This window comes from Microtus oregoni, unplaced genomic scaffold (assembly GCF_018167655.1).
Source record: "Microtus oregoni isolate MIOR12 unplaced genomic scaffold, Mior012 000011F_ref0000422, whole genome shotgun sequence".
Classification (NCBI taxonomy): domain Eukaryota; kingdom Metazoa; phylum Chordata; class Mammalia; order Rodentia; family Cricetidae; genus Microtus; species Microtus oregoni.
Genome location: NW_024543070.1, coordinates 40,479,739 through 40,491,890, shown reverse-complemented (window position 1 = coordinate 40,491,890; position 12,152 = coordinate 40,479,739). Strand labels below are relative to the sequence as shown.

At 49.0% G+C, this 12,152-nt stretch overlaps 1 protein-coding gene across 2 annotated transcripts in view; it reads right to left on the bottom strand.

Moving 5' to 3' along the window:
- Npc1 (NPC intracellular cholesterol transporter 1) overlaps positions 1-12,152 on the bottom strand; it is a 47,490-nt gene that overhangs the window by 1,250 nt on the left and 34,088 nt on the right. For both annotated transcript variants that reach the window (XM_041659871.1, XM_041659872.1), the window contains 13 exons: positions 11,248-11,437; positions 10,864-11,046; positions 10,136-10,250; positions 8,498-8,625; positions 8,279-8,419; positions 7,666-7,755; positions 7,089-7,279; positions 6,522-6,637; positions 5,911-6,040; positions 3,983-4,183; positions 2,940-3,171; positions 1,886-1,999; positions 293-455 (listed from right to left, as the gene is read on the bottom strand). In XM_041659871.1, coding sequence (XP_041515805.1) covers positions 293-455; positions 1,886-1,999; positions 2,940-3,171; positions 3,983-4,183; positions 5,911-6,040; positions 6,522-6,637; positions 7,089-7,279; positions 7,666-7,755; positions 8,279-8,419; positions 8,498-8,625; positions 10,136-10,250; positions 10,864-11,046; positions 11,248-11,437 — 1,994 coding nt within the window. The remainder of the gene's footprint in view (positions 1-292; positions 456-1,885; positions 2,000-2,939; positions 3,172-3,982; positions 4,184-5,910; positions 6,041-6,521; positions 6,638-7,088; positions 7,280-7,665; positions 7,756-8,278; positions 8,420-8,497; positions 8,626-10,135; positions 10,251-10,863; positions 11,047-11,247; positions 11,438-12,152) is intronic.

Genomic DNA, 12,152 nt, shown 5'->3' with positions numbered 1-12,152 from the left:
ACAGGGCAGTTAATCTGGCTAACCATAAAGTCCTGGGAAGACTTCATTTCTTCCTTGGATAATTTTGTATGCAGTATCAATTATCAAGTGGCCATCAGTGCAAATTCAAATACAAAGGAATGTTCAAGATTAAAAATTTCTTTTTGAGTCAGGGTCTTTCAGCCTAGGCTGGCCTTAAACTAACTGTAGATGACCTTGAACTCTGGATCTCACCTTCCACCTCCCAAGTGCCGGGACTGCAGGGGTTGTGACACCAAGCCCAGAAAATATGATTTTCTTTTAGCACTCTTACCTACGTAGCTGAGTAAGACAGGAAGAAATATCAGCCCGTGAGTGGCTCCGAGTAAGACCATGGCTAAGTACATCCTGAAGTAAAATATCTCAAAAATCTGAGATTTGGCAAAGGCCAACACCACAATCCCTCCAAATTTTGTAAGTGTGATTCCACTGAATACCTGAAGAGGTAGAAATGACTTGTTAGCCTATTAAACGAGCACACATTTTCACACAAGCCTGCCTTAGCTGTGGGCGGCTGCAGAACTACTGAGACACTCTGTGAGCCAGGAGGAAAGGACTTTGTCTGCACGTATCCAATGTGTGGAGGCTGGAGGCTGACTCTGAGTGCCTTGCTCAGTGGATCCTAATCTCACTGGAATTGGAGCTCAGACAGCTGGGCTGGCTGGCCAGTGAACTCCAGGGATCCATTCCTCTCTGTCCATCAGAGCTGGTGTAACAAACGGGTACCTCTGTGTCCACCTTATGTGAGTGCAGGGATTCAAACTCGGGTTCTCATGCTTGTGTGGCAAGCACCTCATTGGCTGAGCCATCTTGATGGAGGAAGGTCATTGGCTAATAAAGGAACTGCCTTGGCCCATTTTATTGGTTAGAACATAGGTAGGTGGAGTAAACAGAACAGAATGCTGGGAGGAAGAGGAAGTGAGCTCAGACTCCACAGCTCTCCTCTCGGGAGCAGACGCCTCAGAGAGACGCCATGCTCCCCGCTCCCGGGAAGATGCATGCGATGAAGCTCCGACCCAGGATGGACGTAGGCTAGAATCTTCCCGGTAAGACCGGTGCTACACAGATGATAAGAAATGGGCTAGTCCAGGTGCAAGAGTTAGCCTAGAAGAGTCTAGATAGAAATGGGCCAAGCAGTGATTAAATGAATACAGTTTGTGTGTTGTTATTTCGGGCATAAGCTAGCCAAGCAGGTGGCCGGGGTGCTGGGAACGCAGCCCCGCCGCTCTTATTTCAACACCATCTAGTCATGGAGAAAGGGTAAAAGCAATGTGTTTCCAAGACAACTGTCTTACGTTCCTCAACTATAATGGCGTTGGCTTTTTGGTTCAAATCAAGAAGTATTTGATCTTAAGACAGAAACTAAAAAATTAAAAGGTTACAGTGTGGGGATGGGCAAGCAACATGCATGTGTGCTCAGGACAACACTGTGTAGTCATTTCTTATAACAAGCACAACAGACCTACTGAGACACCTTGCTGGCCTGGGAAATATTTTAAGTCTCTGACATCACAAAGCAAATGCTTAAATTTCCGTTTTACTGATATTCTCTATAGCAGCAGAGTGACTGATGGGGAACAGGGATAAAGAACTGCATCAAGGACCTCCAGGAATCAACTCCAGACAGCTCTGCAGGCTCTGGAGCTCAGGAGAGCCTCGCTGTAGCCACACAGTGCTGACTTTCCTGTCTCAGCTATCCAGCTGCCTCAAAGACCACACAAACAAGGACAATTCTGAGGAATCACAGTCTGCTCAAGGTGTAGCTAGCTATTTAGTCAACTGTATGAAAATCTGTCATTGCTGGGAGCTGTCATTTAAGGAATGGATCCAAATTCTGTTTGTGTCTCTTCCAAGAGGCTGTACTCACAGAACTACCCATGTGGGCCAGCGCCTCTTCCGCTCGGCTCACTCGGCTTCCTTTGGTACTCATGGTGAATGCTCTTGTTATATGGCTGCAGAACTCCACGGAAATGCCACAGCTCTGAAACAAAGCATTTCTGTAAGAACAGATCTCTTTCAGCTGGAAGTCCTGAAACCACAGCAGGACACTCAAGTGCTCTAGGCGCTGCCTGACTCCACTTTTCTGGAGCGACTTGGTTTTGTCTAGGGATTTCTGGGAACTTTTCATGATTACCTGTCCTTCCCCACTGAGCCAGCACACCGTCATGCCTTCGTCTGGACCTGTTACCACTCTGAAGTTGTTCCTATTTGAATGTTTACCTTTCATTAATACTCTTTCAAGCTCACATCTTCAATACTTTCTTTTTGTTGTTTTTGGACACAGCGTTTCTCCACATAGCCCTAGCCGTCCTGAAACCTGCTCTGTAGACCCGCCTGCCTCTGCCTCCTGAGTGCATACATCACCATGCCTGGCTACATCTTCAGTACTTTCTAACTACCTGGCAACTGTATGGGAAGCCCTGCAGAATAACCTGGTAAGTAAACCTTGGGTATCTTAATGTCATTAGGCTATAGGTTGTTTTTTGTTTGTTTTTGAGACAGGATATCAATTTGTAGTTCAGGCTGGTCTGGAACTCACTGTCCTCTTGAATGCTGGGATGATAAGCATGTGCCATCATACCAGGTCACGGGGCCACATTTCACATGAGCACCACAAACTACACTGCTCACTCTACAGCTGCAAACGAGAGGGGAGAAGACTGCAGCTGTGAACTTGCGAGCCTCCTGCCTCAGCCACCCTAGCTGGGACTCCCAGCTCAGACACTGAGTGAGCTTCTGCTCCCAGATGGTTTCCGTGCTCCCCGGACCCTGCCTGACTCAAGCGCTCATCCTGACTCTCCCTGTGCACTAAGAGCAAAAGGCAGCCATGATATTTCAGCCCCCTTCAGAACTTATATGAGATCCAAGTACAGTTCGTGCAGGAGTCACAGGCGCTAGGGACAAAGTAGAGCTGGACTCACCATCACCAAGTTGACCAAGGAAACAGCGTTTAGACTGATACCCCACAGCCACATGACACCGAACATGTTGACCAGGATCATAGCTATGGTGACACACATGATGACTGCTGACCACAACTCACAGCCCAGAATCACCAAAGTCACCAGAAATATGGAGCCCAGAGACACGCTGAGGTTAAAGATGGTATCATCGATAATGGTCAGGTACTGCTCATAGAAGACGTAGAACACACTAGGAAGGACAGTATTTGGTTAGAGCTCCTCGCACCCTGGGGTCTTCCTCTTTACCCCACCACCCTACAAAGCGGGAAGACTGCTGAAAGGTGACACCCCAGACAACCACTGAGATTGGTATGATGACCCTGGAGCCACCCAGCTGTCTTTCATAGCCCTTGGCATCCAAAGCAAGGTCCGAAGTGACCCAAGTGTGTGTTTACGTAGTTCTCACTTGTAAGACCAACTCCTGCTGCTTTACAAACACTTCCAAAGAATTCTACTGGCTGCTAGGAAAAGGAACACCACTCGGGGCTGCTCTGGGAACCAACCTGGGCTGTGACAGAGTTAGCTCAGCTCTGCCTGATAATTAGGACACACTCTGAATGGCCACACAAAGAAGCTGCCACTCTTCAACCGACAGCACGCTTATGCTCTGAGAAAAACAATCATTTGTCTGTTCTGCCTTCCTTATTTCTCAAGGAAAAGGCAGCAGCAGCAATAGGGAAATAAAAAACTAACCCAGCAAATGAAAAGTCTGTATCAAAGCACTGTCCTAGGTCTTGGGCAGGGATCCCTGCCAGCTGCTGACTCAATGACTGGTATGTCCCTTGTGCAAGGCCTTCTCTCCTGTGTTACTTCGCCATGTGTCTCTCTGGGCTGGGACAGTGCACCAAGATCTGCAGTCCCCAGATCCACAAGGTTCTGGCCCTGCTCACCTCCAGTCCCCCTCACACTCCACTCCTGGCTAAGGGTAAAGCAGATGTCAGAAGGAGAGCAAGGAATCTGTGGCCCACCCACCTCATCCCATATAGCCCTCCCTGTTTTACCTATATGGGAACACGCGGTAGTTACTCCCCTTAGAATTCATGGTTTCTGTGATGTTTTTAGCTACAAGCTGGGCTTTTTTCATGGCGTCAATGTAGTCAGCAGAGGTCTTAAGTACAGTGTGGTAAGTCATGAAGTAAGTGGCCCCAACATAAGTGTCATCTCCGATGATGTTAACAGCAGAACCATAGGCAGCATGTCCCCTGAGGAAGAACAGGGGTGTCAGCACGGTTACAGTCCCCTGAGGAAGAACAGGGGTGTCAGCACGGTTACGGTCCCCTGAGGAAGAACAGGGGTGTCAGCACGGTTACGGTCCCCTGAGGAAGAACAGGGGTGTTAGCACGGCGATGGCTTAGGGTGGAAGGGGAGAATATGAGCACTTCAGGTGAGGTGAAGGCCCCTGACCACCCCTCTGTGAAAGAGCATACCAGCACATGCCCATGGGCTGGGAGTGTCAAATGGGTCAAGGCCAGTGAAGTGCTTGGCATGACAATGTACAGTGATATTTTATGATCTAACAAATAGAGCTTGCCTGAGGATCAGAGCACAGAACTAGCCACGGTAGTTAGCCATAGTGGCCAGGCAGGGGTGGCGCACGCCTTTAATCCCAGCACTCGGGAGACCACCCTGGGCTATATGGAATTGATTCAGTCTGAAAGAGAAACAGAGCTCACACAAAAGGGATCCTAGCACTTGGGATCCCACACCTTTAATCCCAGCACTAGGGAGGTGGAGACAGGAGCTCAATGCAGGCAGTCTGAGGACAGGATCGCCCTTCGTCTGAGCACTGGAGAGGGAAGAACTCTGGCCACTCTGCTGCTCTGATCTTCAGCTTTCACCCCGATACCTGACTCTGGGTGTTTATAATTAGGAACAATTAGAATTCATGCTAAAGATACTCCCTTTAGCTAATACTTTCTAACTGAATTCCAAAGAAGTCCCATGCTTTCATGAAGAAAATTCCAGAATATCCTCAATAATCACAAGCAAGGCAAATTCTAAGATCTATTTTTTTTTTTAACTTTTTAGAGATAGTCTTTATCAGAACTAGTGGAAATCTCAAAATAGACATGACACACACAAGAAGACTCTCAAATGTGATTCTTACAAAACCAAGCCCATCCATGTGAGTTATATCACACACGTGATGGTCAACTTTCACTGACAAAAGCTTCCAAATCAATCCCTTCATCTTTAATATTTCTAGGCCAGGCATGGGCCCACATCTTCCAGTCCATGTGGGCAATGGGCAGTGTGTTAGTCTGACTGTAACTGGCCCCTATAAGCTCACAGGGAGTGGCACTATTTGGTGGCATTGTTGGAGGAAGTGTGTTACTGTGGGGGTGGGCTTTGAGGTCTCTTATGCTCAAGATACTGCTCAGTGTCTGAGTTCACTTCCTGTTGCCTGTGGATCAAAGATGTAGAAATCTCAGCTCCTTCTGCAGCACCATGTCTGCCTGGACACTGCCCCGTCCCACCCTGATGATACCGGACCAAACCTCTACAACTGTAAGCCACCCCAATTAAATGTTTTTCTTTATAAGATCTGCTGTGGTCATGGTGTCTCTTCACAGCGATTGAGACCCTTAGACACGTCACCAAAGCAGAGATATTGTTCCTTAAGCACAATGGAGCGGGCCCTGGGCCTCTCACTCTCCAGTGTGTTCACCTCTGCCTCTGCTCCTTCACAGTGTGCATAGGAATCTGCCCAGGGTCGGGACAGGAACCAGAGCGTGGAAAACCAGTGCCCAGTAATGGTTAAATCTGCTGAACACCAGGCGGTTTCTTTAACTGGGGGGGGGGGGGGGGCTCTACTTTTACAGGACATTAGTCCAGGGCAGAGAAGAGGCCCTTTCCCACAAGTCTACCCATCCAGTTCTGTTTCTTAGTTAAATAGGATGCTTATCAGACATGGTTCCACAGTACTTACCCTTTGCCACATTTGGGGTTGGGGTTATCGGAAAGGAACATGGGCAGGAATTTCATGAACTCTTTCCCCTGAGGCCTCTGTTTGCCCTCTGAAGTCAGAGGTCTGCAACGGACACAGGTTGGATCAATCACTGGCAAAGAGGAGAGCCAATCGTTAGAAAAAAGGGCCCCACGATTTAAACAAAAGCAACAGCAACAACAACCACTTAAGACAAAGTACAGGGTTTTCCTGCATCTTTCCCTCCATAAAAGCTTCAGCTCTGTGTAATTTCATAGTTGAATAAATGTCAGCCCCAAGTCATTTCATCTCAGGCAAACTACACAGAAACCCCTCACTGGAGTAGGTGCCCTGTTCTGAACAGCACCAAAGAGCACAGACTCTCCCATGCTTTCATCAAGAAAATAAATGTGGTTTGGACAAGCTGAAGGGTCGGACTGGGGAACCAAGTGTCCTTGTTCGGGTACATGCGTGCACAGCTGAGGACGGGGTAGTGACGGGGGAAGGAGGTGCAGCCCACACCGACAAGCAGGCACCAACTAGGGCAAAATGACATGAGCAAGTGAAATTAAAAAAAGAAAGAAAGGAAGATGTGGAAAAGGAGATGAAGGTACCAGAAGCGTTGCAAAACTGGTGAGAGGCATTGTAGAGTCTACAGCAGGAGGACTGCGGAGCGACCCAGTCAAAGTAATCGTCAATCCAGGACGACGGGGCAAAGCCTATCCGGGTGCTGGAGAGGAGAGAAAATCCGTGACTGGCTTGGGAATTCCTGGGAACTCCCGGTCCTTCTCCCCACCTGAGACTGCTGTACTGGTGTGACTGAAGAGAACCCTTCAAGATGATATGTGGCCAATAAGCTGGCTTTGCTTACATGAAACTCAGTCTAATAGACTTTGAGATACAACAACAAAAAGCAACTTTCCCAAGAAAATCTGTTTTTAGTGCAAAATTTCAGGCTTGAGTAGATGCTGGCCAAGAGTTCCTCCTTCTGCCTGTTTCTGCTCAGAGGACCCAAACTGAGCTGGGCATGGTGGTACACATCTGGTCTGTAACCCTACCGCCCAGGAGGCTGAGATGGGGCAAGCTCCAACTTCAAGACCAGCGTGGGCTATACAGGAGACCCTATCTCAAACACAGTAAAGAGGAAAGGAAGCATAAAGGAGCAGGCGGTCGATACTGACTAGGTGTCCAGCTCAGCTGCGTTAAATATCTGCTGTACCAGGGAGTCACTGTCACAGCCCATGCCGCCGCACACCATGCTCTGCCCCTTGCGGGTGGTGTAGTCATGGCCTTCCTCCAGGACAAAGTACACAGGTGGGCCCGAGTGCAGGTACTGACCAAGGGATTTGAAATAATCAATCACATAGGAATCCTGAAACGAAGACCAAAGAAGAGAAAAGTATGGTTTGATGGGAACTGAAGGACATGGTGATGGCTAACAAAAAACGAGGATGTCGGGCGCCCGAGTTGTCAACCTAGACTCAGGGTTCTTGTCCCCGGTCCCAGTGTGCACCTGCTGCTAAGCCACAACCAGAGGGGATTTCATTAGGTGACCTTGGGAGTCTGGCTGCTTCACCACTAAGGCTATGTACCATGAAGAGCAGTGTGCGTTCACAGTGCCAGCGGCCACTACAGCATAGCCCTGGAGTTCACCGTCACCCCTCGTGGGATTTGCATTCAGAAGCAAGCATTAACACCTACGCACATGCCCTGAAGACTCCATCAGCAGCTAAAAGTTAACCAAGAGAAGCACCTTACATTTGGCATTGAAAGAGACTGATCCAATCCAATTTCCACTTTGTTCACGACTGCAATACTGAATGATAGAACACCCACAAATACGGCTATCTGGAAAGAAAAGCAAATGGCAAGACACCGATTGCTAATGTAATAATAAATTCAAGAATAGAAATAAAATCTTACAGACCAAAGAAAGACATGGTTTTATTTTACTCTTGGTCCCATGCCCTGTGTAAGGCCAGGCAGGTGCTCTATCACTGGACTACATTCCCAGGCCAAAGCCAGACTCTGCTACCGTATAAGACAGAAAACCCAAGGATACCCTGGAGGTGGTGGAACAAGTCTTTAATCCCACCACTCGGGAGGCAAAGACAGGCAGATCTCTGTGAGTTTGAGGCCAGCCAGGTCTTCGGAGTGAGTTCCAGGATGGCCAGGGCAGTTATACAGAGAAACCCTATCTCGAAAAACCAAAAGAACCAAAAAGCCCTAGAAAGGGCCTGCTGCTGTACTTTTTGGTTTTGTGTTTTGCAGTGGATTAACAGTGGGTGGGAATCCCCTCCCAAGCCTCTCAGAAGGCATGTGACACACCTGTGTAGGGAGAAGACAGAGAGAAACCACAAAAAGTCCGTACCACAACTGGTCGCAGCCAGTCCTTCAGCAGAAGTGGGGCAAAGGAGTTTTTGAAGAAGCGAAACAAGAAGCTTTCAGAGGCCTGGGCGCCTCGGCCATCACCAGCACCTCGGACACAGCACAGGATGTCCAGCCGATTGTTCTAGGGTACAGAGGGACGAGGCCATGCGGAGACTGACTTCACTTAAGACCCTAGAGTCCCACATATCCTGGATCTTACCTCTTGCCTCTTAATATCTAACCCCAGGAGGCTCACAAAGCAGGTAATCTGAAGGAGGAAGTCAATGAAGACCGCCAAGCCCGCAAACAGAGAGAAGGTGTGGACAGCCGGCACGGAGGACAGCGCCCCTGCAGAGAAAGGAAAGCGCTGTGACACCACTTAAAGGCCTGAGGGTCCCAGGCTAGGCCGCCCTGCACAGACGCCATTTCCTCCTGAGGGTCCCAGGCTAGGCCGCCCTGCACAGACGCCATTTCCTCCTGAGGGTCCCAGGCTAGGCCGCCCTGCACAGACGCCATTTCCTCCTGAGGGTCCCAGGCTAGGCCGCCCTGCACAGACGCCATTTCCTCCTGAGGGTCCCAGGCTAGGCCGCCCTGCACAGACGCCATTTCCTCCTGAGGGTCCCAGGCTAGGCCGCCCTGCACAGACGCCATTTCCTCCTGAGGGTCCCAGGCTAGGCCGCCCTGCACAGACGCCATTTCCTCCTGAGGGTCCCAGGCTAGGCCGCCCTGCACAGACGCCATTTCCTCCTGAGGGTCCCAGGCTAGGCCGCCCTGCACAGACGCCATTTCCTCCTGAGGGTCCCAGGCTAGGCCGCCCTGCACAGATTCCATTTCCTCCTGACCCACTCTATCCTGATCATTTTAGGACCAAAACTATTTTTTAATAGGTTGTCAGCGTTTAGTGGAATTAAGTTTAAACAAAAATCTAGATTTACCATATTATTTTGGGGCTAAAAAAAATATCAAACATTATGATGCTGGGCTGGCCACATGATCGTAGAAACAGACATTGGCCTCTTTAGACAGGATAAATGCAGTCCTGGGGATGCCACAGCCAGTGGTGGCGTTTGCTAAAGGCACACTGGCGCCGAGGCACGGTCTCAGCTGTTGTCACCGACACATGCACTGTGTCCCCGCTGCACCTCTTCCTGTCAAAGGCACAGTAAAGACCACAGGTTTCAAAAGCATTTGCTCTGTACAAATGAAAGGCGACAAGGTGGCAGCCTCCACTGAAAGCTTGCCACCTAAACCCAGCCTACAATGGCGTGTGGAAGAGCGGGCGGTCATGTGGGCACTGTGCTGGTGACCTCAGTGTGAAGACTGCTTCTTGGCACAGACTTCCAGCCTCGTTCAGCCTCTGTAAGGACCCAGTCACTTTCTCTTTCCCACTCTGGGCGTGCAGGGCAGGCAGCAGCTGCTCAGTGCTGCTCTGCACCAAACAAGGCTTGAGGATTTTACTCTAGCTCATTCTGGTTCCTCGGACAAGAAGCTTTGCTCATTAACAAGCCTGTTGCCCAGGGAGTTTGTGTTCGGTGAGGAGCCGGTCTTAAGATCTCCTGCTGCCAATGTACATGGCACTGCCGAGGATAGTGGCCACGTAGGGGTGTCATTTCAAATACTAGCACTTGCTACAGCACAAGAGCGCGAGGTGGCAGGGGAGCTCAAGTCTCTGTCACCTTGGATCCCAGCATTGATAATGTTCTGGGATGCACAGGACAGAGGACACCGCCAATAGCCAGGACATTGCGGTCCAACAAGCGATGCTCGACTATGAAACAGCTCACAGACGGGAGCAACAAAGGGGGCATCATCAGATACCCACAAGCCACAGGCCCGGGACAATCTGCAGTGAAATTACCAAAGAAAAATGCTGAGGTCTCAGAAAAGGATGAAAGGAACATAGTAGGGGCCACTTCCCCGAGGATTCTGCCCAGTTGCTGATCCAGTGTCTCTTCCTGAAGACGTTCATCTCTCTTAAAGGAAGAAAAATTCACTATTAAAATTTTTCTGTAACAGGAATGCCAGCTCATTCCTGTCTTGCATTAACTCGAGGGTAAAGGAAGCGATGGTTGGATTAGGAGCTGCAGCAATGGTGAGCCACTCAATTATCTGGCTAACTGAGCTAAATGAGCGCAGGGAGGCTCACGGCTGCAGGAGGGTGGATCACTAAATGACACTTGTATGTCACTGAGTCTCCACTCGGACAAGCAAGGGCCCCAGGCAACTGAGACCACAGTCTACAATGGCTGACTGTGTGGACACATCTGTCATGTGTCTACAGCATGCTGGAACCAATTTAATAAAATTTATACTTGAAATGATTTCCTTATTGTGTTGGTTCTTATTGCACACATATGAAAATGGTGTTTAATACCAAATTCTTATTTTGTATCTATTCCACACAATAAAGTAAGGGCTGAACTTCTTGGTCCCACAATGTGTAGAACAAATCAGAGGCACCAGGAGCTGCTGAGGAAAAGGACATGAAGCTGTCTGCATGCTCAAAGGCAGTGTGGTAACTGCTGGGCAGGCGTTCACAAGCCCAAGGGCTGGAAGTCTGAGCTCCCTGAGGGGATGAAGATTTACCTGGTAGGTCTGCACGAGAATGAAGATGTTGTCCACCCCGACAGCCAGCACCAAGAATGGGATGACTTCGATGACAATGAGGGTCAGTGGCATCCCCATGTAACTGAAGATGCCCAGGGAACAGGCCACTGAGCTCAGGACGATCAGGATCCCTGCGATGCCCAGTGAGATCTTAGAATCCACCTGATATCAGGCAAAGGCACAGATCATGAGAGCTTTGTCCTGCCTGTTATAGGTCTATTCAAGATAAGTTAAATGTACAGTCCACAGGGTGAGGATACAGAAAAACCTCTAGGTTTCTCCCAGCAACAAAGTTCATACACTCACAGGTGATAGCATGGACAAGATCGTCCTCCAGCACCCTCCCTGTGTCCCCGCACTCACCAGAAGTCGGCTACAGCTCTGGATGTGTCCCAAGGCAAGCGAAATGTACAGAAACATGATGGCGTAGCTGACGGCAATAGTGAACACATCACTCTTACTTTCCCGATTGAGTTCATCTTCAATGCTTCGCTCGGCAATGAAAGAAATGGTCAGATTGGGATTCTTGTAGTTTTTCACAAAGTTAACAAACCTAAGGAGTAGACAAGTTTTTATATTTTTAATCGAAAGTTATATGATAGTTGAGTAAGAGCAGTCTCAACACAAATGCCATCCTGCTTCACCTCTGCCCGGGAGCCTGGCGAGATGCCCTCAGACCACAGGCAAATTCCAGCTGCTGACCGTTCTGCCTTTTGTGGTGGTGCAGGGTGCCAGACACAGGATCCTGGCACTCTCGGGTCATGGTTCTACCTTTAAGTGTAACCCCAGTCCTGAAATGACCTGTTTAGAACATTTTTAAATTGGCCTTTTTCCCCTTCATCCTCAGAGATACGTCTCACTATGTGTCCAAGCTGGTCTAGTATTTCTGAGTTAAGTGATCCCTCTACCTTAGCCAGAGCACCGGGATCACTGGCACACACCATCACGGGAGGCTTAAATGGAGCGTGTGTTAGTTGATATATGTATTCATAGGACAAAGTTGTTTTTTTTGAGACAAGGTTTCTCTGTGGCTTTGGAGCCTGTCCTGGAACTAGCTCTTGTAGCTGAGGTTGGCCTCCAACTCACAGAGATCTGCCTGCCTCTGCCTCCCAAGTGCTGGCATTAAAGGCGTGCACCACTACTTATTTGTTTATAAATGCTGCTGAACTAATCCAACATAGATATTTTGAAAATACCTTGACTTCAGAATTTGGATCTAAGGATATGATACTTTGGAAAAGAGATTCTTCTTTTGTTTTCACAGAGGA